Raw genomic sequence first — 26405 nt, 5'->3', positions numbered from 1 at the left:
TATTTTTTGGCATGGTCTGGTGCACTTTGCAGTGCAACTCGTGCCGTTCGATGTCCATCTTGTATATCAGCTATCAAACTGTCTACTCCAGGAATTTGTGAGGAGGTTGAGGAGATGGATTGCACAAATGAAGGATGATATCCATTAGAACAGTAGAAGGGACTTGTCTTTAATGCTGCATGCTTGGCATTGTAAAAGGCGAACTCTGCAAAAGGTAAAAGCTCTACCCAGTTGTCTTGAGCAGCCGACACAAAGCAGCGGAGGTAGCCTTCTAATCTCTCATTCAAGCACTCAGCTTGCCCGTTGGTCTGGGGATGATATCCTGAGCTCTCTTGATGCTTAAGGCTTGGCAAACTCCCTTCCAGAAACAGGATGCATATCGAGGGCCTCTATCTGAAATGATAGTATCAGGAAGACCATGTCTTGAAAATATTTCTGAGATGAATATTTTAGCCATCTGGGCAGTTCCTGGAAGCTTGGGTAATGGAGTGAAGTGGGCCATCTTGGTAAAGTAATCGACAGTGACCATAATAGCCGTGTTCAGAGACGAAGGTGGAAGATCGACAATGAAGTCAGTAGAGATGACTCCCACAGTCTTTCTGGTATAGGCATGCAGGCCAATAATCCGAAGGGAGGAGATCGTAGTGACTTCGATTGAATGCAAACACTGCATGCCTTTACATAATCTGTGACATCTGACTGAAGGGTAGGCCACCAAAAGTGACGTTTAATCAAATCAAGAGTAGTTTGAATACCTCGATGTCCCGCTGCACGGGTGTCATGACACATTCGATGAACTTCCAATTGTAATGGGTATGTAGGAATCAATACTTGGCCTTCATGAAAATATAATCCCTGATCTCTAGTTAGATGGTAGGATGTAGCTAATCCTTCACACAGTTGACTGTGATTTGAGGTTTCAGATTTAAGGGCTTGGAGAAAATCAAAAATGATGGAGATAAATTGAGCTTGGGGAAACATCTTTTCAGAACAGAATCTAGTAGCATGAGGATTCTTACTGGATAAAGCATCCGCTCGTAGGTTCTGATTCCCTGGTAAAAAGGTGAACTCAATCCGGTATGGGAGAAAAAAATGTGCCCATCTTGCTTGCCTGCTATTGGTGGTTTGAGCCTGCTGAAGTACTTTAAGGTTTTGATGATCAGTACATACCACTACTGGAAAGGGGGAACCCAATAAGAGATGTCTCCATTCTTCAAAGGCTTTCTTTATAGCCAAAAGCTCCTTTTCAAGTACAGAATAATTTTCTTCAGAATGAGTGAATGTCTTCGAAAGATAGGCTACAGGTCTTTCGTCACCAGTACTTGATTGTTGCAATAGGACCGCCCCTAGCGCATGATTAGAAGCGTCAGTTTCTACAATAAATGGACGAGTCTGATCTGGAGTAACCAAGATAGATGCAGAGGTAAAGAGACCTTTCAAAGTATCAAATGCATGTTGAGCTTGTTCATCCCACTTGAAACGTATTCCCTTCTTGAGTAACCTTGTTAAGGGTAAGACAATCTCAGAATAACAAGGAATAAACTTTCGATAAAAGTTTGTGAATCCTAGAAATCGTTGGATCTCTTTAACCAATGTGGGGGATGGCAAATCTAGAATGGCTGAAACCTTCCTCTGGTCCACGGAGATACCGTGAGCTGATAGAACGAATCCCAGGTAGGAGATCTGTGCTTGATGAAACTCACATTTTTCAGCCTTACAATACAATTGATTAGCCTGAAGGCGCTCCAAGACGATGTTCATATGATGAATATGATCCTCCTCATTTGCAGAGAACACTAGGATATCATCTAAATAGATGATTACAAAATGAAGAAGAATGTCGGAAAATAAATGGTCCATAAACCTTTGGAAAACAGCGGGAGCATTTATCAGTCCAAAAGGCATCACCTGATACTGAAAGTGTCCAAAAGGTGTGCGAAAAGCTGTTTTCCATTCGTCTCCGGGGGCGATTCGGATCAGATGGTAAGCCCCGCGAAGATCTAGTTTGGTGTAAAATGCTGCTCCTTGAACTGCTTCTAAGATGTCTTTAATCAGTGGCATTGGGTACTTATCTGGGATGGTGATCTTATTGAGTCCCCGATAGTCTATGCAAGGACGTAACTCCTCTGAGTCTTTCTTTGGGATAAAAAAGAGAGAGGCCCCAGCTGGAGCTTTGGACTCCGTAATTAATCCATTCTGTAGATTAGAGTGAAGATACTCCTTGAGAGCCTTTTTTTCTTTTTGAGACAGGACATACATCCGTCCGAGCGGAAGAGGCTGATCGGGAAGCAGGGCGATGTGGCAATCATCCCGACGATGAGGTGGTAAAGAGGGAACAAGGGGTTTTGAAAAAACCTTGTGGTACTGTTGATGATATTCAGGCACTGTCTGTAACTGATTAATAGAAGAAGTTGTGGGAGTACTGGAAATTTCCGATGGAACTTGAATTCCAACTGTCTCTTGAGATATACAGTGGGCTAAACAATACTCCGAACCCAAAAAAAGAGTCCCTGCTGTCCAGTTTATAAACGGGTTATGAGTGCATAGCCAAGGGAGTCCCAAAATGACAGGAAACTGGGCAGCCTTTATCAGATCGAAAGTCAAACTCTCCTTATGTGAGGCAATCATACAAGTCACAGGACTGGTCTGTTCTCTAATAGGTCCAGATATTAAGGGACTGCCATCTACTCCCTGGATTGAAGTGGAGCAAGATTTAAGAGTCCTTGAAATGCCATTTGTAGCTGCCCACTACAAACGATTAAACGATTTGGAAGGCTAAAGGTCAATGCTAGCACAATCATAGATTGGTGGAAGACTGGCTGTTCAGGAGACACTCCTAAAGTATGTGGGGAACTCTGAATAGATTTCCCTACCGTGGTTCCCTCTACAGCAGGGCTTTGGCGTTTCCCGCCATCTGAGGTTTGGTTCTGCGCGGAGGAACAATCGGGCAATCACGTAGTATGTGAGAAGAGGAGCCACAATACATACAAAGCCCCAGTGTCTTCCTTCGTTCTCTTTCGGTGTTTGTTAAAGGACCCTTGACAGACCCTATCTGCATAGGTTCCTCACCCGTAGGGGTTTTGAGAATACTGGGCAGAGGATCCGAATGAGTACGGATTCCCTTAGGCTTCTTCTTTTCATGCGCCCTTTCTTGAAGTCGGTAGTCTATTTGCATGGTGAGGGTTATCATTTCAGCCAAGTTGGCCGGTCAAGGAACTTTGGAAACTTTGTCCTTCAACTCCTCAGAGAGTCCTCGGCGAAACAAAGTTAGGAGTCCATCATCTGGCCATCCAACCTCTGAGGACAATTGTTTCAACTGGGTGATATAAACAAGAAGGTCCTTATTTCCTTGACGGAGATCAAGAAGCTTCTCTTGTGTAGTAACTGAAATTTCCTGGCGACTAAACATAGATCTCAAACTGTTTACAAATGCTGGGTAGGAATCTAATACTGCGTTACCTGACCTAACTAAAGGGGTAGCCCAAGCTAGGGCAGGACCAGATAGATGCAAGATCAAAAATCCCACCTTATCTTTATCGGTTGGGAAGAATCTGGGTTTAAATGTGAATTGCACAGTGCAGCTATCCAAGAATTCCTTGAGTTTATGAGGATCCCCATCAAATCTGCCCAAACTCAATGAAATTGGGGGAGTCTCAGAAAACGCTTGGGTCACCTGTTGCCTTAATTGAGCATTATCCTACTTGATAGCTTGCATTTCTAGTGACATAGACTGCATAGCAGCCATTAATTGCTGCATTTGCTGCTCCATGTAATTGCCACCCGATCTGATCAGCTATTGGGCGTCGCTTACTGTTACAGCTGTAACTCCGTTGAGGTTATCAATTTCCAAAAAAAGGATATTTACAAAAAACACTAACCTGATCGGATGCCAACGTGTTCAGAGCAGCAACAGCAGACGAGAAGAATCACCCCGGAATCCCTGTTCCCCCTAGTACCGAACATAAAAGAATCAGTGAGGGGAAACACGGACCCAAGGGAAACCCTCTGGGAAAGAAAACCCTGGAGATCTTGAATCAGCCTTCTTATAAGGACGTCAGGACTGGTTGTCTCTCAGGATGGCCTTTCTCTAAGTGGCGAGTGGAAAGAGACCTACAGGACGAGAATAACAGGTAAGTATACGGAAAGCAGAATGAAGGGTAAATTGATGAGAAAAGTACTGAACTAACTTTGGAGATGACTGAAGTTAGATCCTTCGAATGGGTATTCCCGGGCAGTCGAAAGAGTGGTATTCCAAAGAAGAGGGTAACAACTGAAAAAGGGAGAATGGTAAGAGTGGTTCTGAACAAAGGAGAGAAAGACCAAATGTAGGAATTGGACTTATTTCCGATAGGCGGAGCTTCTGACTAGAGCGGAATATCAAATGGAGAGCCCTGTTTGAAGAGAGGAGGGAATTCCCTGGACTGAACGAAGGAGAGGAAGGGAGCAGGCCAGGACGAGATACAATTCTATAACAAAAGGAGTGTTAGTGAGAAAAAGATAGATGACTAGCTGTCGATAGAATAGGATTTGAGATTCTGAATTGTAGCAAACTTACGAAGCATCACATTCAGCAGAAGCGACGCGTTGAAGCGGAGTTCTGGGTTCCTTAAGAGGAAACAGATGACTGATCACGTGCTCCTGACGGCAACGTGAAACAACTAGACTGCTGGCATGGGATTCTCTTGCTATATCGGAGTTTCCTCGAATCATAGCTCCACACAGGGACAAATGCCGTCTAAGCTGCCATCGGCGAAAAAAGGCATAACAGATCTACCAGAATCAATTCACAAACCGACGAGTGAATGGAGGAACATCATCCAGCCTAAACATCACTAGGGGTACAAGGCAGGGTTGCCCGCTCTCCCCCCTAATCTTTTCTTTGTGCATGGAGCCATTTGCCAGTCGCATCCGATCAGCAGGGACGATCAAGGGTGTGAGGGTGGGTGCCATGGACTTTAAGGTTTCCCTCTATGCGGACGGTGTCCTGCTTACACTGAGCAATGCCGCCGCCTCCCTGGTAGCGGTGCTGGTGGAGCTGGATGAGTTTGGTCGGGCTTCCGGGTTCAGGTTCAACTACGACAAATCACATGGTCTGGACGTGTCCCTTGGGCCCAGAGACAGAAAAACTATACAGAGTTCTCGGGATTATAGCCCGTATCTGAGGGTCCGCATTCCGAGCAGACTCTCAGAGGTGTATTGAGCCAACTTTCCTCCGCTGTTTGGGGAGTTGACCGAAGATTTAGGGAGGTGGGGACAACAGGGGATCTCTTGGTTTGGCTGCATAGAGGCGGTCAAAATGAACTTGATACCACGCTTACTTTACGTGAGCTCGGCTCTGGCGGTGAAGATTCCAGACTCAGACTTCCGTACTCTGCAGGGGAAGATTTTAGGCTTCATCTGGGGGAATAAAAGGGCCTGGTTATTCAAGAGGGTTTTACTGAAGCGGCAAGGGTAGGAGGATTGGGGGTACCGGACGTGTTCCGTTAAAATTTAGCTGCTCAGATCTGCCTTTACGTGAAGTAGACAGGCCTTGCCGCCAAAATGGAAACTCATTGAACAGGCCCAGTCACCGGTTGACCTGGCATTTGAGGGGGAGACATATGGGACAGGAGGGGGGCTTCTCTTTGCTTGCGACAACCAAGTGTACTCTCTATTACATAGGGAGGGTGCTTCGTAGATGGGGAATAGGGAGAGGGCTAGGACCCTTTGCACCAGTGTGGAATAACCCAGGTTTCTGCCCGGGTGCAGTAGGGTGGATTTTCATAAATGGAAAGAGGGTGGGCTGGAATGTATACGCCAGCTATTTAAAGACAAAATGCCATTGTCATTCGAAGAATGTAAACTCACCTTCAATATACAAGAATGAGAACGCTTCAGATACACCCAATTGAGGCACTGGGCTTGTCACTCACAAGGAAAGGGATGACGAGAACTCTTTCTGCCCTAGAGCTGACACTACAGGATGGGACTGTGGAGGGGGAGGTATCTCGGCTGTATAAGCTTCTGGACACGGGTTACCCTGTGATGCGCATGCCATATATGTCTAATTGGGAAGAGGATCTGGGGGGCCCCATAAATGATGAGGAGTGGGTACTAATATGGGGACGGATGCTTATGTCCTCGAGGTGCGTTACGGACAGGGAATGCTCCTACAAACTTTGCTATAGGTGGTCACTTACCCATGAGAGGCTACACCACATGGACGGAAATTACTCGGCAGCCTGCTGGTGGGGCTGCGGGGCAGTGGGCACACTGTTTCATATGGTGTGGGTGTGCCGTAAGGTGGGTCTTTACTGGAAGGAAGTGCTGGCAAAGATAAAGGAGATCACAGGGTTGGACCTTCCTGCTGACCCACGAGTGGTGATCCTGGGAGATGCAGGGGGGATGGGGTTGTTCCCTCTAACCGGCTCACTGGCTACCTTGATTGAGCATCTCCAATTTGCAGTAAAACTGGTCATTGCCCGCACTTGGAAGACGATTGAGGGGCCGATGGCGCAGTGGTGGTGGGTTAGGGTCTGGGACATATTGGTGGCAGACAAAATCACAGCATGGTGCGAGGGTCGCTATGCAAGGTATGTCTCTGTATGGGCCCTGTTCATTGACTTTGCTGAAAAATACCCTGCTATGGTGGTTGAACCCCCTCTGTTGCAACAATTCTCTCTGCTGTGAGCCGGTCTGAGATGTACTCTATCCCTGCCTGTGCCTAGTGGTGACTCAGCGAATCTCTTGTAATCCGGGGTCGCCTCTCTAAAATTGTTATATTGTACTGTACTGAAAGCGAAGATTGTCTCTGTACTCACGATGGGCCTCATTCCGAGTACGGCGCTAATGGAAAAACGATGGCGGTAAAGTAATTCCGCCATCATTTTCCGCCGTGGACTATTCCGACCCTTCACACCGTAATTACCGCCACCGTAAAGTACGACGCCGTAAATAGCGTACCAGTGTCGCGCGCCCGACACACCACGTCGGAAATAACGCCAAGGCGTTAACCAGTGCTGATCCCAAGTAAAGCGGACACGGTAAAAACGGCCTCCACAAGGGCGCAAAGTACCTTAACGCCATGGCGTAATTACCGGCATCGCAGAGAAGGTGTTAACAACCCTGAACAGTGCCAGAAAGAGGAACAGGTGCACCCAATCAGCACAGGTGGAGTCCATAGAGTCAGGCACAGCACAAAAGGAGCACACCCACACACCACACCCCCTCCCACACCAAGATGATACCAATTCTCGCAGCATTCATGGAGCTGGAGGCCCTGCTTGCAAGGCAGCAACGACGACAACATCAACAACAGCAACCACAGCAACCACAGCCCCCACCACAGAGGATACACAGGAGGAGAAGGAGGCAGAGACAGGGCCAGCATGCCCTACCGGTGCAGCCACAATTACCACGCCGTCAACCCCCAATCCCACGCATCAGACCCACCCCCTTCAACCTCACACCAGAGCAGATACACACCCTGTACCGCCTTGACCGGGACACGATAACCACCATAGTGGCCCTGATACATAACGACATAGTGAGCCTAATAGAAATCAGCACTGCCATCCCCCCTCTACTAAAGGTAGTGTCTGTGCTCCACTTCCTTGCCACAGGGACCTACCAGCATACAGTGGGGCACATGCATGGCATTTCACAGCCCATATTTTCCCGGATACTCAACCAAGTGCTCGATGCCCTCCTCAAGCACAGAAGGGACTACATATGCCTCCCCCGGACTCCCCAGGAGACATATGATACCAAAGCTGCTTTCCATGCACTTGCAGGCATGCCAAATTGCATAGGTGCCATCGACTGCACCCACGTAGAATTGGTGGTGCCCCATGCCATGGAGGTGCCGTATCGCAACCGCAAGCAATATCACTCCATCAACGTCCAGATGGTGTGTAATGCAAGTAAAACCATCACACAATGCAATGCCCGATACCCCGGATCAACTCATGACTCCTTGGTCCTGCGCAACTCTACACTACCACGCTACATGGAGCGACATGCTGAACGACGTACCTGGCTGCTTGGTGAGTAACCGGAATGGGCCATGGCAGTCCATTGGGGCTGTGAGTAGGCTGCCAGCATACTCCACCAGGGTGGTAAAGGGTGGGGTAGAGAGATGCATAAGGTTGGGGCAGTCAACGCCATTGTACGATGTAATGGGGTCACTGTATCCTGGGACATGTGTGCATGGCCAGTGAACACCTGCTGCAATGTCAGATTAGCCCATTTCTCCACCATTATTGCACGAACACTTACCTTCATTCCACTCTCATGCAGGTGATGCTGGCTACCCATTGAAGGCATGGCTCATGACCCCCATCCGCAACCCACAAAACAGGCACCAGGAGGACTACAATAGATCTCATACCCGTACACGGGTGGTGATAGAGCAGACCTTCGGACTTCTGAAGGCACGATTTCGTTGCCTCAGCCGGTCAGGTGGGGCCCTCATCTACAGCCACGAGAAGGTGTCCAAGATCACCATGGCATGTGCAATGCTGCACAACATGTGCATCCATCGGAACGTGCCACTGCCCCCTGACGTGGGTCTGCTCCCACCAGAGGAGGAGGAGGAGGAGGAGGAGGAGGAGGAGGAAGGAATGGCAGGACAGCATCACGGGGCCGATGCACAGGAGGGACGTCACGTGCGACAAGCATTGATTGACCAATATTTCTGAGTCACAAGTCAGCTGAGGGGGTGAGGATGACAGGACATTGGGCACTGGGTGTGGGGATACGTGTACTACATGCACTGTGAGACATTAAAAGACACATGCACAATGATCAATGTCCACTCTGTTTTCAAGGAAACACCAAACTGTGTATTTTACAATCATGTGAAAACGTGTACAAATAATCCTCCACCTTCACCCCCCTCCCCCCCAACTCCCACGCACACCCTCACCCCCCTCCCCCCCAACTCCCACGCACACCCTCACCCCCCTCCCCCCCAACTCCCACGCACACCCTCACCCCCTCCCCCCCAACTCCCACGCACACCCTCACCCCCCTCCCCCCCAACTCCCACGCACACCCTCACCCCCCTCACCCTCCCCCCACAACAGCCCCACAATGGTCCCATCAATACTACATAGGCCACATGTGTGTGGCTTCATAGTCAATGGGCACGCCCCGAGCATGAGGAATCATTTACGCATTGTGCGTTGTGATCTGCGGACCGGGCTGGTCTGCGTGGAGGAGCACTGGGAGGGTGGTTCCTCCTGCTGGGGCTGAGGTCTGGGGGTAGCTGCCTCCAGGGCATCAGCAATCCTGCCGAGCACCTCACAGAGCCGGTTTGTTGATGTAGTGATGACCTCGCCCAGAGCCTGCAGGTCATTGTGATGCACCAACCCTGATTCCCGGTTGTCCCGGAGAAACTCCTCAATCATGGCCGTGAGGTTCTGGGAGTGCACAGCTTCTGCGGCCGTTGTGGGGGATGTGGTTTGCAGGCTCGGTATTGTGCCTGCAGGCCTCTCAGGTGTTGCGCCAGGGGATGTGGGCTGATGTGAGACAGGTGTTGCCCCTTCGCCTGTGAGGCCTGGCCCATCACTCGACCCGGAGTCGCTGTGTGCAACCTGGCTGTATGATGGTGACTCAGGGCTGCAGACGTTGGTCTCCTCCACGTTGACCCCGGAATGGGATGTGGGGCTGTCTGGCACACTAAGGAGGCACATGGCAGCATTCTCCCCTGACATGCTGGATTCCTCAGGGTGCAGCGTGGGGCATGTTTCCTGCGGAACTGCAGCCATGTCCAGGTGCGCGGGTGGGGGTTGTGTACCCTCCATGGGGGTTGCTGGAGCAGGTGGCGTGGAATGGGCCTTATGTCTGCCAGCAGGTATGCGCTGTACCCTGCCCCTGGCCCGGGAGGTACTTGGCCGGGAGCCTTCCTGCTCCTCACTTTCATGTCCGCTACCTGTGGGGGGGAAGAGGGAGAGAGACAGCATGATCAATGATCTGGGGGTCATCATGACTACAAGCCTATGGTAACACATTGGGAGAGCAGCGTCTTGGTGATATTTTGGTTGGTGAGAGAACTTGGCTTGGATGGTAAAAGCATACTGTTGGCGGGGTCAATCATGTTGGCGGAGTACAGTGGTGAGTGACATTGGCCAGCTTTCTGTGTGGAATGGCCAATATGGGTGTCTGCCTTGCACCTGACATCATCCTGGGTCCCACTTGTTACGACATGGTTGCGGGGGGGGGGGGGGGCTACGAAGCAAACATGATGTGACTCTTTGGGCGGCCCTTTGCGGTGAATTAAATTAAGGATGCATGTACTCACCTGCATCAGCGGATGAGGGGTCACCGCAATCCATTTCGCCCACACCTTCGATGGCTTCTGTGCCCATCATCTCCGCACATGTTTCCTCCCAGGGCATCATTTTAATGGGTGAGCCTGGGCCTCCTCCTGTCTCCAGGGCCTGCTGACGGTTTGCTGACATGATGGCCCGCACCCTGAGACGAAGGTCATCCCACCGTTTGCGGCAATGCGTTGTGCTGCGGGGGGTGTTTCCGACGGCGCTCACCCTCTGTGCGACCAACTCCCATATCTCCTTCTTTCTGAGGATGGTGGGCCTACGCATGTCGCCGCAGAATACGATATCTGCATGTTCATGCAGGGTGTCGACCAGGACCTGTAACTCATCCTGGGTGAATTTTTCTTTTCGGATGCGCGCAGCTCCCTTTTTCAGAACTTTTGGCATGATGATCTTCTCTGTTGTATATTTGGTCGATCTGAGTCCTGTATGGAGTCCTGTATGTCCTGTATGGTGAGGATTGCAATGGATTGTGATTTTAAATATGGCCGCCGTGATGCTTCCCGTTCCTGTGCGATGACGTTATTTCCGTTTCCGGTATTTAACGGTTGCCGTAATTTACGGTCAGCGTAAATTACGGTCACCGCTAATTACGGATTCGATCGAAGGCGGTGGTGTTAAATGCGTCTAGGCTTATGGCGGTAAGGGGTTTGACGGGACCTTTTGCGCTATGCCGCAAGGGAGTTTACCGCCATGGCGGAATACTCGTGCACGCGAAGTCGGAATATGGTGGAAATAGCGCCTTCCGACCACATCGTACATGGTATTTACGCCATGGCGGTAATTACTATTACTTACCGCCGGACTCGGAATGAGGCCCGATATGTTGATTTCAATAAAAGTTATGAAAAAAATTATAAAAATCTGCTCAATTTAACTGCACCTTAACTAATGTTTTTTCAGTGAATTTCAAGGGTGTTGTTGTACCACAGATTTATTTATGGTAACAGCTTCCAGCTGTGTCCACTGTACATGTTCACCCAATATGTTTCTTTTGGACCCACTAGGTGGCCACGGCCTTCGACCCTGGCAACTTTATATGTCTTTAAAATAGCTGTCACTATATATGTCTTTAAAACACTACTGGGCCACTAGCCATGGCCAGTGGCCACGGTCTTCAGCCATGTCCTCTGTACATGTTCCCCTAATATGTTTCTTTTGGACCCACTAGGTGGCCACGGCCAAATACACATATGTTTTGGGCCCACTAGCCAAGGCCTTCAGGCCTGACCAGTGATCACGCCTTTGACTGTGCCCACTGTATATTTTAAAACACTACTGGGCCACTAGCCATGGTCTTCAGCCATGGCTTTCAGCCGTTTCCACTGTACATATTGCCCTAACATGTTTTTGACCCACTAGGTGTCCACGGCCTTCATCCGTGGCCACTATACATGTCTTTCAGTCCCACTAGCTAGGGCCTTCGTTAGTGTTTCATACCTGGTCCAATTCCATCCAGCGGTTTTGGCTGTGCGCTTGAACACAAATTGGACTTTTCCCTCTATGGGAAAATAAATGGGGACTAGGTCGAAACTGTGTTTTTTTATTTTCTTAATAACGTCTTTATTTTTTAACTGCTCTTTCCCAAAATGTCCAGTCTGGGTGTTCGGGGGAGCACGGGTGTAAGTACAGTTTAGTTTGCAAAATTTCAGCCAAATCCGTTGTGAGTCAAAAGTTATTAGCCATTCATTTTTCGGGTTGTCTATGGTACTTGATACTTAGCTTAACTATAGTGCGGCGACCCCGCACTATCATTTATTTATGTTTTATAATGCGCCACAGAAAAATAAATTAGGCTCAGAACAACAATTTAGGAAACCAATGGAGAAAAGGGGGGCAGAGGAGCTTATCAGGGAAATATTCAATAAATGTTATATTTTCTGGAGAGAATACGACAGATTTGAACATCATGCAAATACATTGCTCACCTTTACGGATGGAGTGCACATTTCCTTTGTTTCGTTTAATGCTATCAGAACGAAAGCTGTTAAAGATTCTTTCCCTTCAGATCCAGAGGACATCTGAAAATAAAAGAAAATAAGCCAGAGTTACACAGCATTGAAAGGCTGGCAGTATATACACTATATACACAAGCTACAGAAATCGATAATACCATTGTCCGTATTGTTATGAAACCCTGCAAACAAGAACATAATTCTCTCGTATTAAGGAAACTTCATTTATTACATGTGAAAGCACAGATTGATTTTAAGCTTCTAACTATAGCCTATAAAACCCTCTAAGGGTCTGCCCCACATTTTATGTTAAGAAGCATTGGAGATGGTGCTCTTCGATGAGGCCCTTGACACCTGCCTCGCATTATTGCAGACTCTCTAAGGGTCTTGGTTGTTTATGCTCAATTAATTGCGTCACTTTTTGGAATTTGCTCCCAGAAGAAATTCGGGGCATTAGTGATCTGTTGGTATTCAGAAAGGAGATAACTATCATCTTATTCTAGCTATCTTGTGATGCTCTTGCGCTCTGTGGCTACCTTGACTAGCTTAAGATGATGTTTAGTGTACATGCAAGTACTCTTGCTTAATATTTGCTTTTAGCACCCGGGAGGTGACACCTCCCAACCAATCAGGAAGCCCGGAAGGTGGGCTGTACCTCATGGTATCCAGGGTTCCAAGCTCCTGAGCAGCAGGAAGCAGCCTTCTTACGTTCCGGGCCAAAACAGAGGATAGCACAGGGGCAACGCGCTGGTCTTGGAAGCAAGAACATGCAGAGCAACAGAGGTTCGAATCCCAGATCTGCGTTTAGATACCGAACTCAGGTACGGTATTAGGAGCGTTATAAAAAAAACAATTAAATAAATACATAAAATAAAAGCCTTTGTTCCACCCCGCGCCAGATTTTTTCCTACCACTTCCCTCTTCCCATACCTCTCTACCCCAGGCCCCACTTATCTGTGGCCGCCTCCCCCGTGGCCTGCTCTCTGCCACTCCTGCCATTTCATCTCTTCCCGTCAACGGCAACTGGCATCATGGAAAGGGTACAGGGACTGCCTGTAGTTCCATTCTATATTTGTCCATAGCGGCCATTTTGTTTTGTTATCTTTTAAAGATTTTGTATACCGGCCACAGTGCTGTTTCTCAATTAAAAAAAAATAAGCTATACGTATGCCAGAAATCAGGTGTAGGTAGTGAAAAGTTCATTCTTAAGCTAAGAATCCCTTGGTGGGCAGGCATTGTCACTCAGTTAATGGGGTCTGGACCAACATTAAGGCCCTTGGCTCGCTCTGGCCTGTAATTTGGGCCACAGGCTGTTACCTGACCGGTAATTTCCACCCTCTCAATTATGACCTTGCCACTACTGATATGTTCTGCTATTCACTGTACAGCTTTCTGACACCCACTTTGGTCTGTTTTGTGCTTTATAAAACTATACAAATCAATAAAGGGGCTGAAGAATGAAAACAGAAAAGCTTGGTTTGACTGGGAACACATAGTGGGAATTTGGGAAACACACAAATCAAGCTTTCTCTATAGAACTGTGATCCTGTCGGTCAATCTCTCCCTCAGTCTCTGTCCACATTTAAGGTAAAAGTCACTCGCAGTCTTTTGGGGGAAACAATACATCTTTCTTGGTTCTTGAAGCCAGTTGCTTGAATTTTTGTAGAAGTTGTCAAGATGTCTCTTCTCTTGTAGCAAACCCGGCATAACAAGCCCTGGTGACTGGGTCATCGAAACGTGGCCCAAGCATTAGGATAGTAACTTCTTTGTTTTGGTCACAGTCCGTCCCACAGCTTCTCCAGGCCTTCGTGACTTAACCATCCTTCTCTCTTACTACCCTTTGTCTTGGGCACCTCATCATCTGTATCTCTTCCTCCTTCAGCATTGCTCATCTTCTCCTCTTGTCTTCCTTCCTGCTTTTCTCTCTTTCTTCACTCCTTAACAATGTGCCACACTCCGATCTTTTCTTCTGCCACCCCAGTCTTTCCTCCTCCTCCCTTCTCTGATAGTTCTACTCAGCTCTTCTATTTTCTTCCCACCTTCTTCTTAAAACTCTTTTTCATCACCACCGTCCCCCCTAATCTCTTTGGTATTCTCGCCTCAACCTTTGCCCACTGCCACCATGTTGCTTCTTTTAACATCATTCAACTCTGCTTCTGCCTCTTTCCGTAATGTACTCTCTACTTCCTCCTTAGTGTTCTTTTTAACCTCCCTCATCTCAGTCTTGCCTTTTCTTGATGTTCTCTCTATCTCTCCTTAGTACTCATCTCACCCTCCTACTTACTGCTCCTTTGAGTCTCTACCACATAGTCATTGCTCCACTGAGTGTCCATAGCCCTCAATGCTCTTCTCTTTACTTCAGAATAACTATCTTGTAACTTAACTCTTCCAGTGTACCAGCAGTATTATGTATGAGCCTACAGGGGTACTGTTGGGCCCGGGTTCTTACTTATTTAATTTTGTGGCAAGTGCTTTTCTCTTCCAGTCCTACCTTGTCCCCTGGGTAAATTATGCCTCTGGGAATATTTCCCTTGGTCTATCCTAGTCCATGTAAAGCTAGTGTACCAGGGAACACTTAGGCTCTTGAAGGATTCTTTAACTTTAGGCCAGTGATAGACTGGGTAGCCTGGGAGATCCTCCGTTCATGGAGTGGGTTGTGCTCCAGCATTCAAGGTGACCCAAGTCCCATCACCCACCTCCAGCATGGGGCTTTGTCACAGTAGGTAGTCTTCTTTTCTGATCCATATGATTACTAGCTTGAGTGTTGTCATTTTCAGTTTTTGATATTAGGTGGCGCTTACGTGCCATCTATATTCTGAAACTTTTGCATTAGAACACAGGTAGGAGGAAATGTGAGGTGAGGGGAGACACACAGCTTGTGGTTATTCAGTTAGATAGTTTATTTATATAGCACCTAGTAAACACAATGGCCCTCATTACGACCCTGGCGGAAAGTGACTGACCGGACCGCCACAGCGTAAATAGCGTTTCCGCCATTGCACGAAGGAGCAAAGTGCGGCCCATTCCGACCCATCGGGCACGAGCACCACGCCATGGCGGAAGTGCAAAGTCCGCGATGGCGGAAATGACCCCAAAACGGCCCACACCGCCGCCGTACGGCGCCCTAGGTGCAATACCGCCACCCCTCTTAGCGGTCACCGCAGTGTGCGCCTACCGGAAAGTACGGTGACCGGAAATATACGGAAACGGAAGTTAAAACATGGGCCCGGAACGGGAAACATCCCGCCGTACACCTATAAAACCACTAAAACCACACAACCACTAAAATCACTACCCTGAAACACACCCCAACCCGTCATCCACCCTAGCGAAACCAAGAAAAATGGGAAAAGTAGCGAAGAAAGCGTGCGACCGCAAGCGGCAGGTCCACTTCTCCCGTGAGGAACTCACCGTGCTAACAGAGACCCTCCAGGAGAATGCTGCCGTCGTCTTCTCCACGCAAATGACCAGAACGGCACTTGCAAACAAGAAGGCCATATGGGCTCTGGTGGCACAGCGGGTAAGTGCGGTGGGGACCGCACCCCGCACCCCACAGCAATGCCGCAAGCGATGGGACGACCTGCGGATACGCGTCCGCAGCATACTCTCTGCCAACCGCAACATTGCCACAGCCACCGGGGGAGGCCCTGAATCACCCATCAAGTTGACCCCCTGGGAAGAAATCTGTGCCTCCACCATCGGAATGGAGAGCATAGAGGGAGTCGGAGGGATGGAGAAAGGAGTGCAGACATCCGAAGATTCAGGTAGGTGGGCCAAATAAAACAATGCCAAATCCACACAGTCCATCCATGTGAAGTACCATGCGTCCACATAGTGCAACAGAAACACATGTCCAGGAGAACGTCCACACACATCGGCCTGATAGCGCACGTTAAAACCCACAATAAATACATAAATAATTAAAAACCCCTAAAACACGCACTACACGTGCAGCAGGCACACCCTAACTGCAGGCTGCCAAACAACTGCACCCTCACTCCACACACAAATGAAAGCACCTCCAAGGCCCCGACCCAAATCACCCTCAGGTACCACTCCAATGCATGTGATACAATGCCATTCCAATTCCCACAGACCCATCAATAACCCTCGCCCTCCTTTACTCCACCACAGGGTCCGATCCAAACGACGAGCTTCAGGACACCCCTACCAGCACACCTGCAAAGAGGGCCAAGACCAACGGCCAGAGACCCTCCACCTCAGCTGCACGCATCAAGACACGGCAGCAGCACAAATCAGGTGGCAGCACAGAGGAGGGAACATCAACAGGCACCCCAGCAGCCAGCATGCCCACACCACCACCACCACAGGTCCCCCCAATGGATGCCACAGAAGGCACTGCCTCTGGTGGCAGCAGCACCATAGGTGACACCCCATTGATGGCAGCATGCTCGGACACCGAAGACGGGGATGTCGAAGTCAGATCCATCCATGACCTGTCCCAATCCCCCTGTCTGTCCCATCCCGTACAACATGAGGATACCACGCAGGGGCACCCACAAGACGACGACTGGCCATCCCCCACAAGCCCTGTGGCAAGGCAACATGAGGACAACAGCCCCTCTGTGACACCCCCGCAAATGGCCATGGCCCAGCAGAGGCAACAGTCCCTCGACCAGTTAATCGTGCAACAGCAGCAACTGGCCACGCTCCTCAAGGACCATGCCGATGAATGTGGGGGCACTAAGGCAGACATAGAAACATCAACTGAGACACTTAGGGCAGAAATGGAGAGAGGTACAGAGACGCTAAGGGCACAAATGGAGAGTAGCACCGAGAGCCTGAGAGTCCAAATGGAGACTAGCACCGAGAGCCTGAGAGTCCAAATGGAGAGTAGCACCGAGAGCCTGAGAGTCCAAATGGAGAGAAGCACCGAGAGCCTGAGGGGGGAACTGCATGCGACGTCCAAAGACGTATGTGCCGAACTTGCCGCAGTGCGCCGTGTGCTCACTGAGCTCTCGCAAACCCTTAGGGACATGCATGGACGTGAGCAGGCAGACACATCATCCGTTGCAAGTTCCGTCCAGGTCAGCCCCCAACGTAGATCTGGGAGGAACCTGCGCTCCACAGGCAGGGGTGCCCCTGATACCCGCAGAGGGGGCTTGCAATAGCGACTGCCCACTGACAATGAGCATCTTTGGACACTGGTGTTCGGGGGGGAGGTAGGAGGGTGGAGGGGGTGTGTTGGGCTCACTTGGGTGGCGGGTCGATAGGGTGTTCAACATGATATCACATATGCCATAAACAGTGCACGATCAACCAATGAGATGTGTGGACATTGATCTTTGTGTACTAGGCCATCATAGGCGTACAGTCCATATTGTGCATGTCCCAGACACACACAGTGCCACGAGTCCCGTGTCCATGTATCAGCCACCAGGCGTGAGTGCTAGAAGCATGCATCAATGAGATGCTGACGAATGTCACGGGCCTCCGGTGCCTCGCAGACTCCATGAGGTGCTGCCACATCCCCACCCTCATCATGACCATCATCAGGTGCTTGCAGTTCTGCGTCAGGGGGCATGGGCACATTTCTACGTACGCACATGTTGTGGAGCATGACACATGCCATGGCCATCTTTGCAACCTTCTCATGGCGGTACAGGAGTGCCCCGCCAGACCTGCTGAGGCAGCGGAAACGAGTCTTCAGTAGGCCGAATGCCTGTTCAATGACTACACGGGTACGTGAGTGGGCATGGTTGTAGTCCTCCTCATGCTGGTCCCGTGGGTTCCGGACTGGTGTGAGGAGCCATCTCTTCAGTGGATATCCAGCATCACCTGTATGTGGACGAGAAACGCATGATGTGGAATGCCATTGCTACGTACGCACACCCCCCCCCCTTCCTGCCAGGTCATTGCCAAATCACATACCCCACATAATCATGCATGTAATGAGACTCACCGAGTAGCCAGGATCTGTTCCCTGCGTGTCGCTCCATGTAGCGTGGTATTGTAGAGTTCCTCAAGACCATAGAATCATGGGTTGATCCAGGGAATCGGGCACAACAATGTGTAATGATCCTGTTGGAGTCACACACCACTTGTACATTCAGGGAATGAAATTGTTTTCGGTTGCGGTACTGGGCCTCCATGGCATGTGGGACGACCAATTCAACATGGGTGCAGTCGATGGCACCAATGCAACCCGGTATGCCGGCAAGTGCATGGAATCCCACTTTTGTGTTGGTAATTTCCTGCTCCGAGCGTGGTAGAGAGATGTAGTCGTCTGCGTGCTGCAGGAGGGCATCGAGCACTTGCAATAGTGTCCGTGAGAACAGTGGCTGAGAAATGCCATGCAACTGTCCGACTGTGTGCTGGTAGGTGCCTGTGGCCAGGAAGTGGAGTACAGACACCACCTTCAGTAGGGGTGGGATGGCGGTTGGGCTATCTATCATGCTGACAAGGTCAGCCTGTGTCATGTCCACAATGGCGGCTATGGTGTCCCGGTCCAGACGGTAGAGGGTGTGGATCTGCTCATCAGTGAGGTTGAACGGATGTGCTCGGAGGCGTGGGATTGCGGGCTGCCTGCGTGGTGGTAGTGGCTGTGCTGGCGGCCCTTGCTGGCCCTGCCTTGGCCTCCTCCTCCTCCTGCGTCCCCTTCGTGCGGCCGGTTGTAGTTGGTGTTCGTCTTCTTCTTGGAGTTGGAGTACTTGCAGTGCTATCAGGTCCCCCAGGGCCAACATCGCGAGTCCTGCCGGTAGCATTTCGGTGTGGTTGTGGGAGGAGACTGGGTGTGCAATTTATGTGTTTTCAGGCTGTATGGCCTCCACCTGTGGTGATTAATTCCACCTGTGCAAACTGCTCTCCCCTTTGGCCGGGCACGTCCCGCGCACAACGCTGCAATTCTGGGAATGGCATCTTGCTATTGCAATCATGTATTTGTACCCGATGGCCGTGTAAGATTGGTTGATATGTTCATTCTGCTGTGGTCCCATTGTTTCCCATGCTATCTCTGCAGTCGCGAACAGACTTGTGAAGGGTCAGTGGAACGTAGTACTCGAGTAACGGTGGGCCCTCATGCATCACTGTACCGAGTTGCAACGACGGGCGGGGCGTCCCATTTGTGGGTGAAGGCAGTTGCCATTTTCACACACAGCCGCACTCGATGGAATAATTAGTGATTTCAAACGGCCACAGATGCCTTTTCGACGTGATGTTGCAAATGAGGAATTCGAAGGGCGGCGCTTTCGGTTTCCAGCTAGCGGCGAGGAGATGCCCACAGGTCTGACTGCAAATATAACGTTCTATTGTTCAATGTCCTTGAGACAGGGGCCATGGCGAGGAAGCAATGATTGATATGAATAGTTTGGGATGCGCAATAGCTACGTGGGCGATGAGGCCGGCCGTTCCCAAATACATGTTACTTCACGACACTGGAATTACGGGCTGGGGCACTGTGGATTTTGCAGGCTGCATAACGCACAGACTCAATGGATGTTTCTAATGTTATGTGAGTAATTATTCAGGCGTTTTGATCCCGGGATGAGGGAATGATGAATGGATGCATGGGCAGGTGATTTGATACAGAGTTTGCCATGTACAGGGCTTCTTGGGATCTATCCGCCTCCCCTACGCTATGTGATGCAGGGCTGCCATAGTGGGACCATCGTCTATCTGGCTTTGTTGAGCCCTCCCTGTCTCGACGCGCCCTCAGACACTTGTGTCCATGCACGTTAACATTCCCATCTGATGGATTCTGTTTTGACAGACGCATGCACAGGTACACTCGTTTGTGATGGTGTTTGCACCTCGATATAGATGGTTATGAGTCGGAAGTGGTTTTGGGGTGGTGATGATCCTTTGGAGTGGGCTAGCATGCATATGGCTGTGGATTTAGTGTGATTATTGAAGTGAGTTGTTCGAATGTAGTTCTGATGGCCATTCTGTTCTTTTTCTTTTCTTTTGGTTGACAGGTATCTCCTCCCCTTTTGCCACTGCCATCTGTATGCCACTCCTGCAGATGGGTTTTACTCCCGACACCTGCTGCTTCGTGTTAATCAGTGGAGCAGCATTACGATCTTATGGGACGATCGCCAATGGCCCACATGCCCTTACGCAGTACTGGTGGCTCGGAGCAACATTTCGGCCTTTCAGCTGGACTAGTGCCTCCCCATTGGGACGGCCCTGCGGTTCTGTGCGCTTCCATGTTGCCTTTTCGTACGTGAATGTGGCTCTGTGTACCATGAGGGAACAGGGCGTCACACAAGTAGTGGCTGGTCATTTCTTGCGGATGCAGCCCACAATGGTGAAAAGTGTTTTGGAGTTCATGGCCTGATGGCTGTATGGGCTTGGTGATTTTGATGTGCATTAAATTTCTATTCTGATTAGGCCCGTGTAGCGTTTTTCTTTGCAAGTGATGTGGCATATGCCTATTTGGGGGGCGATGTATTGTGAGGAGATCTGCATTGGGTTCCAGCTTCGGAGTTTAGTTGCGTGGTACTGTACTGGGCGCGTTTGCCTACGAAGCCCGTGAGGTCAGGGATGGGGGCTGCCAATATGACAGTTTGAATGTTGTCATGCTCAGGGGCGGGGGATTGGGTTTTGTGTGACAGATGCCGGTCAGCCAGGTGGACTGGTGGAATGATGTGATTCTCGGAATATTGCTGGTCACAGGTGCCTGTGTTTGCGTGCGTTTCTTGGTGGGGGACTGTGGTCATGTCCATTGGGATGGCTTCTGTATTCGTGCCATCTGTGCCCTGCAGCTCCCATTGGCCCCTGTTGTGTTTCTTTTGTTCGTTGGCATGCATGGGTGACTTGTACATTTCAATGGTTGCATTGTGACTTCATTGCACCTACGGGGAGTTGTACTTTGTGGGCAGGGAGCGGTGTACAGGCACTCAGTGGGGCCGTTTACGGTTGATTCGCGATGCCGTACTTCTCACCATGGCGGAATGGTACATTCCGCCATGCTTGATGGCGTTAGGTACATGTCCGCTAGGGTCGGAATTGGCGTACCCTTGCGCCATGGTGGTGTTTGCGGTTTGGCATGGCGCGCGCGCGCGTGCTTGGTGCAGTTAGCGTTGGCGTTCACTACGGTGTCGCTAATGGCTTCGTACTTTGCGGTGACGGGTCATAGTCGCACCGAGCGCTATTCGATGGCGGTATTGCATTTCCGCCATCGTTTTCCGAATTCCGCAAGGGTCGTAATGAGGGCCAATGTGTTTCACAGCGTTGGAAGGCAGGGAAGGGAACAAGGGAAAATACAATGACATTCTTACAGGCCATGAACAAGAATGTGAAATGAAATATCGTACTCGGGCTAGTGACATGTCAGATAGTGCAAGAGCTAAGACACAGATAGGAAGGAATGGGAGACAGACAGGCAACTACCCTACTAGCCTTGATGACATTTCTGGTAGAGCCGGAATTTTACAATAGATGAGGGAGAGGGGAGGATAAAGGAGGGAGAGGAACAAAACAAGTGACTATCGCACTGATCCTGACGACATTTCAGATAGTGCTGTGGGTTAGGGGAGAGGAGAACAAGTATAGGATGGGGGGAGGAGACAAACATTGTTGCGTTCATACTAGGTCACAGGGACAATTCTGACTGCCCTTAGCCATGCTAATCCCTATAGCCATTCCAGCTCACTACCTGACCTTTCCTGCTCAAAACACATCCTCCTGGGATCTCTTTTTAGCGCTCTATTATGCAGTAAAATCCCAGTTTGTGATGTATATGGGCTGTCAGTATTATTTCTCTAAGCAATCATTTCAGCGTTAATGTGGTCAGAGTTGTCCTCCCTCCCATGCCGGTGCCCCACTGAGGCCCCTACATGGGTTACAGGACTAAGCTGGTGCCGGACTACAGCTCCTTCCCAGTGTGCAGTGCCAAAGCCTGTCAGGCCCTTTCAGCATGGTTCCAATCACAAGAGCCGATCCCGACGCAGGGTACCCTTAGTGTTCAAGATTCACTTACCTTTTTTCTCTTCACCTTCACAGCAACTCAGTCCTGGATCTGTCACGTTGCTGGCATCCCAAACGTCTGCTCCTAGGTCATTAAATGGGCAAGAAGGTACCTGCCTAAAAACCATCCGCACTCGTCGCAGGCATGCCTTGCGAGGTCTTGTTCCACGTAGGACAGCCGTATTTGTGCGGGTTAGTGGAACAAAGCTTCCCCAAAAGCCTGCACAGTGCCGGAACCCATTGGACATGTGATCTGAGAAGTGCTATCCCAATTTAGGTGCAACACGGCGCATCTGCTGCGGTCTGCTGTGCGACAAAGTTCTTGAAAATGCTGTTATGCAACAAGCTCTGGTCCCGTCCCCTTTCCCTGAGACGTCCCTTCAGTATGGAAGAAAGGCGACGGAACATAAGAGTAGCAGCTGTAATTGTGCTACTAGTGTAATCCATATGCATTTAAAAACTGTTTCTTCAGCCACTTTATTTTGTTTTACAATATGTGTCCTTGCATCGGTTCTTTGCACTAAAAAACATGCAATGGCAAAGCCAACAGTTTTAACTTGTGTAAAGGTATGATAGGTACTGCTCTAATGTGCCTTGGTATCCACACCATTATCCAGCTGTTGCCATCTTATGGCCAGGTAATACCATCATGCCAGTGCCTGACAAATGCCTCTTATCATGCATATACAATAGCCAAAACTGTAAGCTTCGCCAATGTTGAAAAAGTGTGTTTTCTGAAGAACGGCTGCGATTTAGGTTTGGTCTCCAGTCACTGTTCTTTATTCTGACCAAAAAGTAACAGGAGTAAAATTCCCCACCCTTATTTCGGTGTAACAGGAATTTTCTACTTTTGATGAAAAGATTCTGAACCTCATTTTCCAATTAGTTTTGATGGTATCGATGGTATTGGGTATGATCTGTCACAGAACTCTGACAAAATGGTGTGTGTAAATGCTACACTATATCTAGCACCCATTTATCTGATGTTACTTCTCGCTACCTCAAAAGATAGTGCCAAATTCCACCCACCCCACAGAGCAGAATAATAAAGGAGAAGAGGACTGCTCCTGTCAAGTAATGGTTGTTAACAGAACTGGGATTGTGATTGACCTTTCCTTTTCTAGACTTGATGGTAGACCGTTCATAGGGCAACTGTTAATGGTACTTTGTTGTGGATGACATGGCTAAGTAATGTTGGTAGGACTAAAATCCCCTACAATGTAGGGCCTACATGCTCCAGATCCTTGATTTCCAGAACTCCAAAAGGAGGGAAAGAAGCCTTTTTCTGAACATTCCCATATATATGGATGTGTCTGTAACTTTTATGGTCACAACCACTGCCTTTCAAAACAACTCTGGTATGCCGAAAGGCACATTTCATAACTTGGGGGGGAAATTAACATCCTTAACATCCACGTTTGGGGGACACACCATGAGCCATTTGTTGAAAGTTGGGGTCAGCGGTGGATGTGATCTCAGTTGAGTTCTAGCCTTTTTGCGGAACATGTACAATACATTGGGACAACCGATGCCACATTTCACAGTGGTATCTCTTAGTAATGCCCTAGGAGTGGCTGCAGTCCTGGTAAGAGTGGCTGTGGCTAACACTTTCCTCTCTGTGGTCTCATAAATCCCTATTTTGTGGGGTCTTAAACTGCAATTTATGGTTCAATGAACCCTTTCTAGCAGTAATGGTAATAACTGAGTGGGGCATAGAGTGGCCTCTGACCCATCTGAGAACTTACATTTGTTATCTGACCTCACTGTGAATTAATTTGGTAAGAGGGGAATGTTCAAAATCTGCATATCGGTTTTGTAGGGTGGTCAAGAAATGACAAAAGTATTGGAAAAAGAATTGTGATTCAAATGGTTTTTATTCTTCAGTACTTTAGGGAAACAGTTGGACCAAAGGCTTACAGGATATATGGACAAATGTACAAATAAGTAATGCTTTAGTAAAACAGTGTTGAGGATGCAGCAACATAGAAAGGGATAGTCCTGGTGTTTGCAACACCTATGACAAGGCTTCCAGTAACTCATAAGCTTCAAAACCTAGTCTGAATGAGTACTTGTCCCTCTAGGAACACTATTGTCGAGATAGCAATGTCCAAGAAAGTGGCCAACAGAAAACATCCAAACCTATTCCTAGAAAGTCCTTATCCTCTTGGCTATCGCTATGCTTTAACATAAATATTTCAAATGTTGCCAATAAAAGAATGTACAAAATCCTACTCTCACGACTGTTCCACTGGAATACCAAGTGGCTCCAATTGTGGACTAATTGTAATTGGGACTCGGAATTCATCAACTTAATCTGCCCTGGACAATACCTATCAATATTTCTGTCATTACTTTCCCTATGCATCACTTTGGTATTTCCCCATAATGCACCTTTTGGCAGGTCTCACTACCTGACTATACCTATGCAGCAGTCTTAGAACTACAATCGCCAGAAGCCCCAGAGATCAGTGCTGCTTTCACTTTCTCAGGTCCAGCGAGGGAAGAGGCATATTACCTTCAGGTGTGGTGCTGCAGGTGCTGCTAACAAGGCTGCTTCAGCACAGAGTGTAGCAGTATTTAAGCAGCTGCCTGCAGGAGCACTGGGCTCTTGCATTGAGTTTGCTGAAAGCCCATCGTGCTTTGATCCTTGGTTTTCTGCTGTTTCCAGAAACTGCTCCGGTTCCAGTGCCCTATGCTTCCTGCCCTGCAGCCCTGTTACTCTGCCTCCACTCCCCCACCCTCTGCCCTGCACACCTGTGCTTCCTGCCCTGCAGCCCTGTTCCTCCTTGTTCTGTGCCCATAGCCTGTGTTACATAGTTTTAGCTTTCTAGATTCCAGTCCGGTGTTTCCTAGTTATCAGTCTGCAGTCTTGCCCTTGTTCCAATCCAGAGTTACAGTCCCTTGTATTCCGTGTTACCAGTATGCAGTTTAAACCTTGATATCGCAGTCTGGAGTTTTAATCCTGAGTTTTCTTGTTCCTGCTATATAGATCAGTCCGCTGTTCCTTGATTCCAGGCCTTAGTTTCCAGTCTGCAGTTCCACACTCCTGTAACTTTGCACTATGATTGTTATCTTCTTGCCATGCTCTGTACTCTTGTTCTCTGTCCTGAAACTTACTCACTTTGACTTCCTGTTCTTACCCTGGATATTTCTGTTACTGTTCTTATCCTTACTTGCGTTTGTGTAATTTCTTCGTACAGAGTTTGGCTGCTGGGTAATCTCTGTCATTTTCTTTGTTACCTCTCAGTCTTTTCCATTGTGCCATATTTGTAAATAGGGTGCTGGTCGTGTTTCAGGTGCCAGTCGTTGTTCTGTTTCTGCTGGAGCCGTACAGGCTTCAGTGATGTGAGTATTGTTTCATTGTTCATGCCTTAGGGTCCAGTCACAAGCACCCACTCCTTCTGCTCCTAAGCATTCAGAGTGGGCCCCTATAACAACAACTAGTTCAGAAGGCTCGACACATTTCCCTGATTCTGCGTACACCCCAAGTGGTAATCAAACGTGTTTGTACTTGTTGTTTTCCCTACACCTTTCTTATCACTGTCTTTGTTGCCTGTCTGTTGCCTTGTTTGCAGGACTCCTAACACTCCTGTCCCTTGTGCACTTTTCTCCACTCAATGTTGTGGGCTTGTCTCTGCCCTCTAGCCCCCAACACCTACCCTACAAATGTCCAGTCCCAATTTGAGGTTTTCCTGGAAAGAATCTTCCTAGAATTACCTTTTGCAGTCTTCTTGCTTCCAGGATGCAACTAGAGGCTTCTTAATTGTTTTGTATTTTAGGCTTCACTTTTAGGCCTCTCCACTTCCTCTTGTCTTCTGATTTGGATGGTAAGGCATCTCCAGCGCCTCGTGATTCACAGTTGGAACTCTCTCCAACTTCTTGAATCACAACCTTAACAGATAGACCTCTCCAGGTCCTCCTGTTTCTCAATAATCGAATACAAGTCTCTTCACAACCTCTTGCTGCTCAGAATTTAATGGGCAGATATGTTTAAGACCCCTTGTTTCTCAACATTCATGGACAAGTTTCTCCACCCATAAATCTGGGTTAGCCTTTTTTGGACAGCTTACACCAGGCGGCTGTCTCCCTGTCTCCATAGGGAGCATCAAAGAGCAAGTCCTGCTCCTTCCACTTTGCACCCTTCACTGTTCTCTCCCTGTTTGTGCCACTCATTGGTCTTCCCCTGCTCCTTTTCTATCGCTTACAT

The 26405-nt window shown here is 48.9% G+C and overlaps 1 protein-coding gene across 2 annotated transcripts in view; it reads right to left on the bottom strand.

Moving 5' to 3' along the window:
* The window catches only part of LOC138447740 (complement C3-like), a 2843165-nt gene that overhangs the window by 1388947 nt on the left and 1427813 nt on the right, over window positions 1-26405 (bottom strand). For both annotated transcript variants that reach the window (XM_069604045.1, XM_069604046.1), the window contains exon 27: window positions 12245-12337. In XM_069604045.1, the coding sequence (XP_069460146.1) occupies window positions 12245-12337 (93 nt within the window). The remainder of the gene's footprint in view (window positions 1-12244; window positions 12338-26405) is intronic.

Source organism: Ambystoma mexicanum, chromosome 3q, assembly GCF_040938575.1.
Source record: "Ambystoma mexicanum isolate Mex_15411 chromosome 3q, UKY_AmexF1_1, whole genome shotgun sequence".
NCBI classification, from domain to species: domain Eukaryota; kingdom Metazoa; phylum Chordata; class Amphibia; order Caudata; family Ambystomatidae; genus Ambystoma; species Ambystoma mexicanum.
The sequence above is the reverse complement of the archived record's forward strand: the minus strand, read 5'-3'. Positions and strand labels throughout refer to the sequence as shown.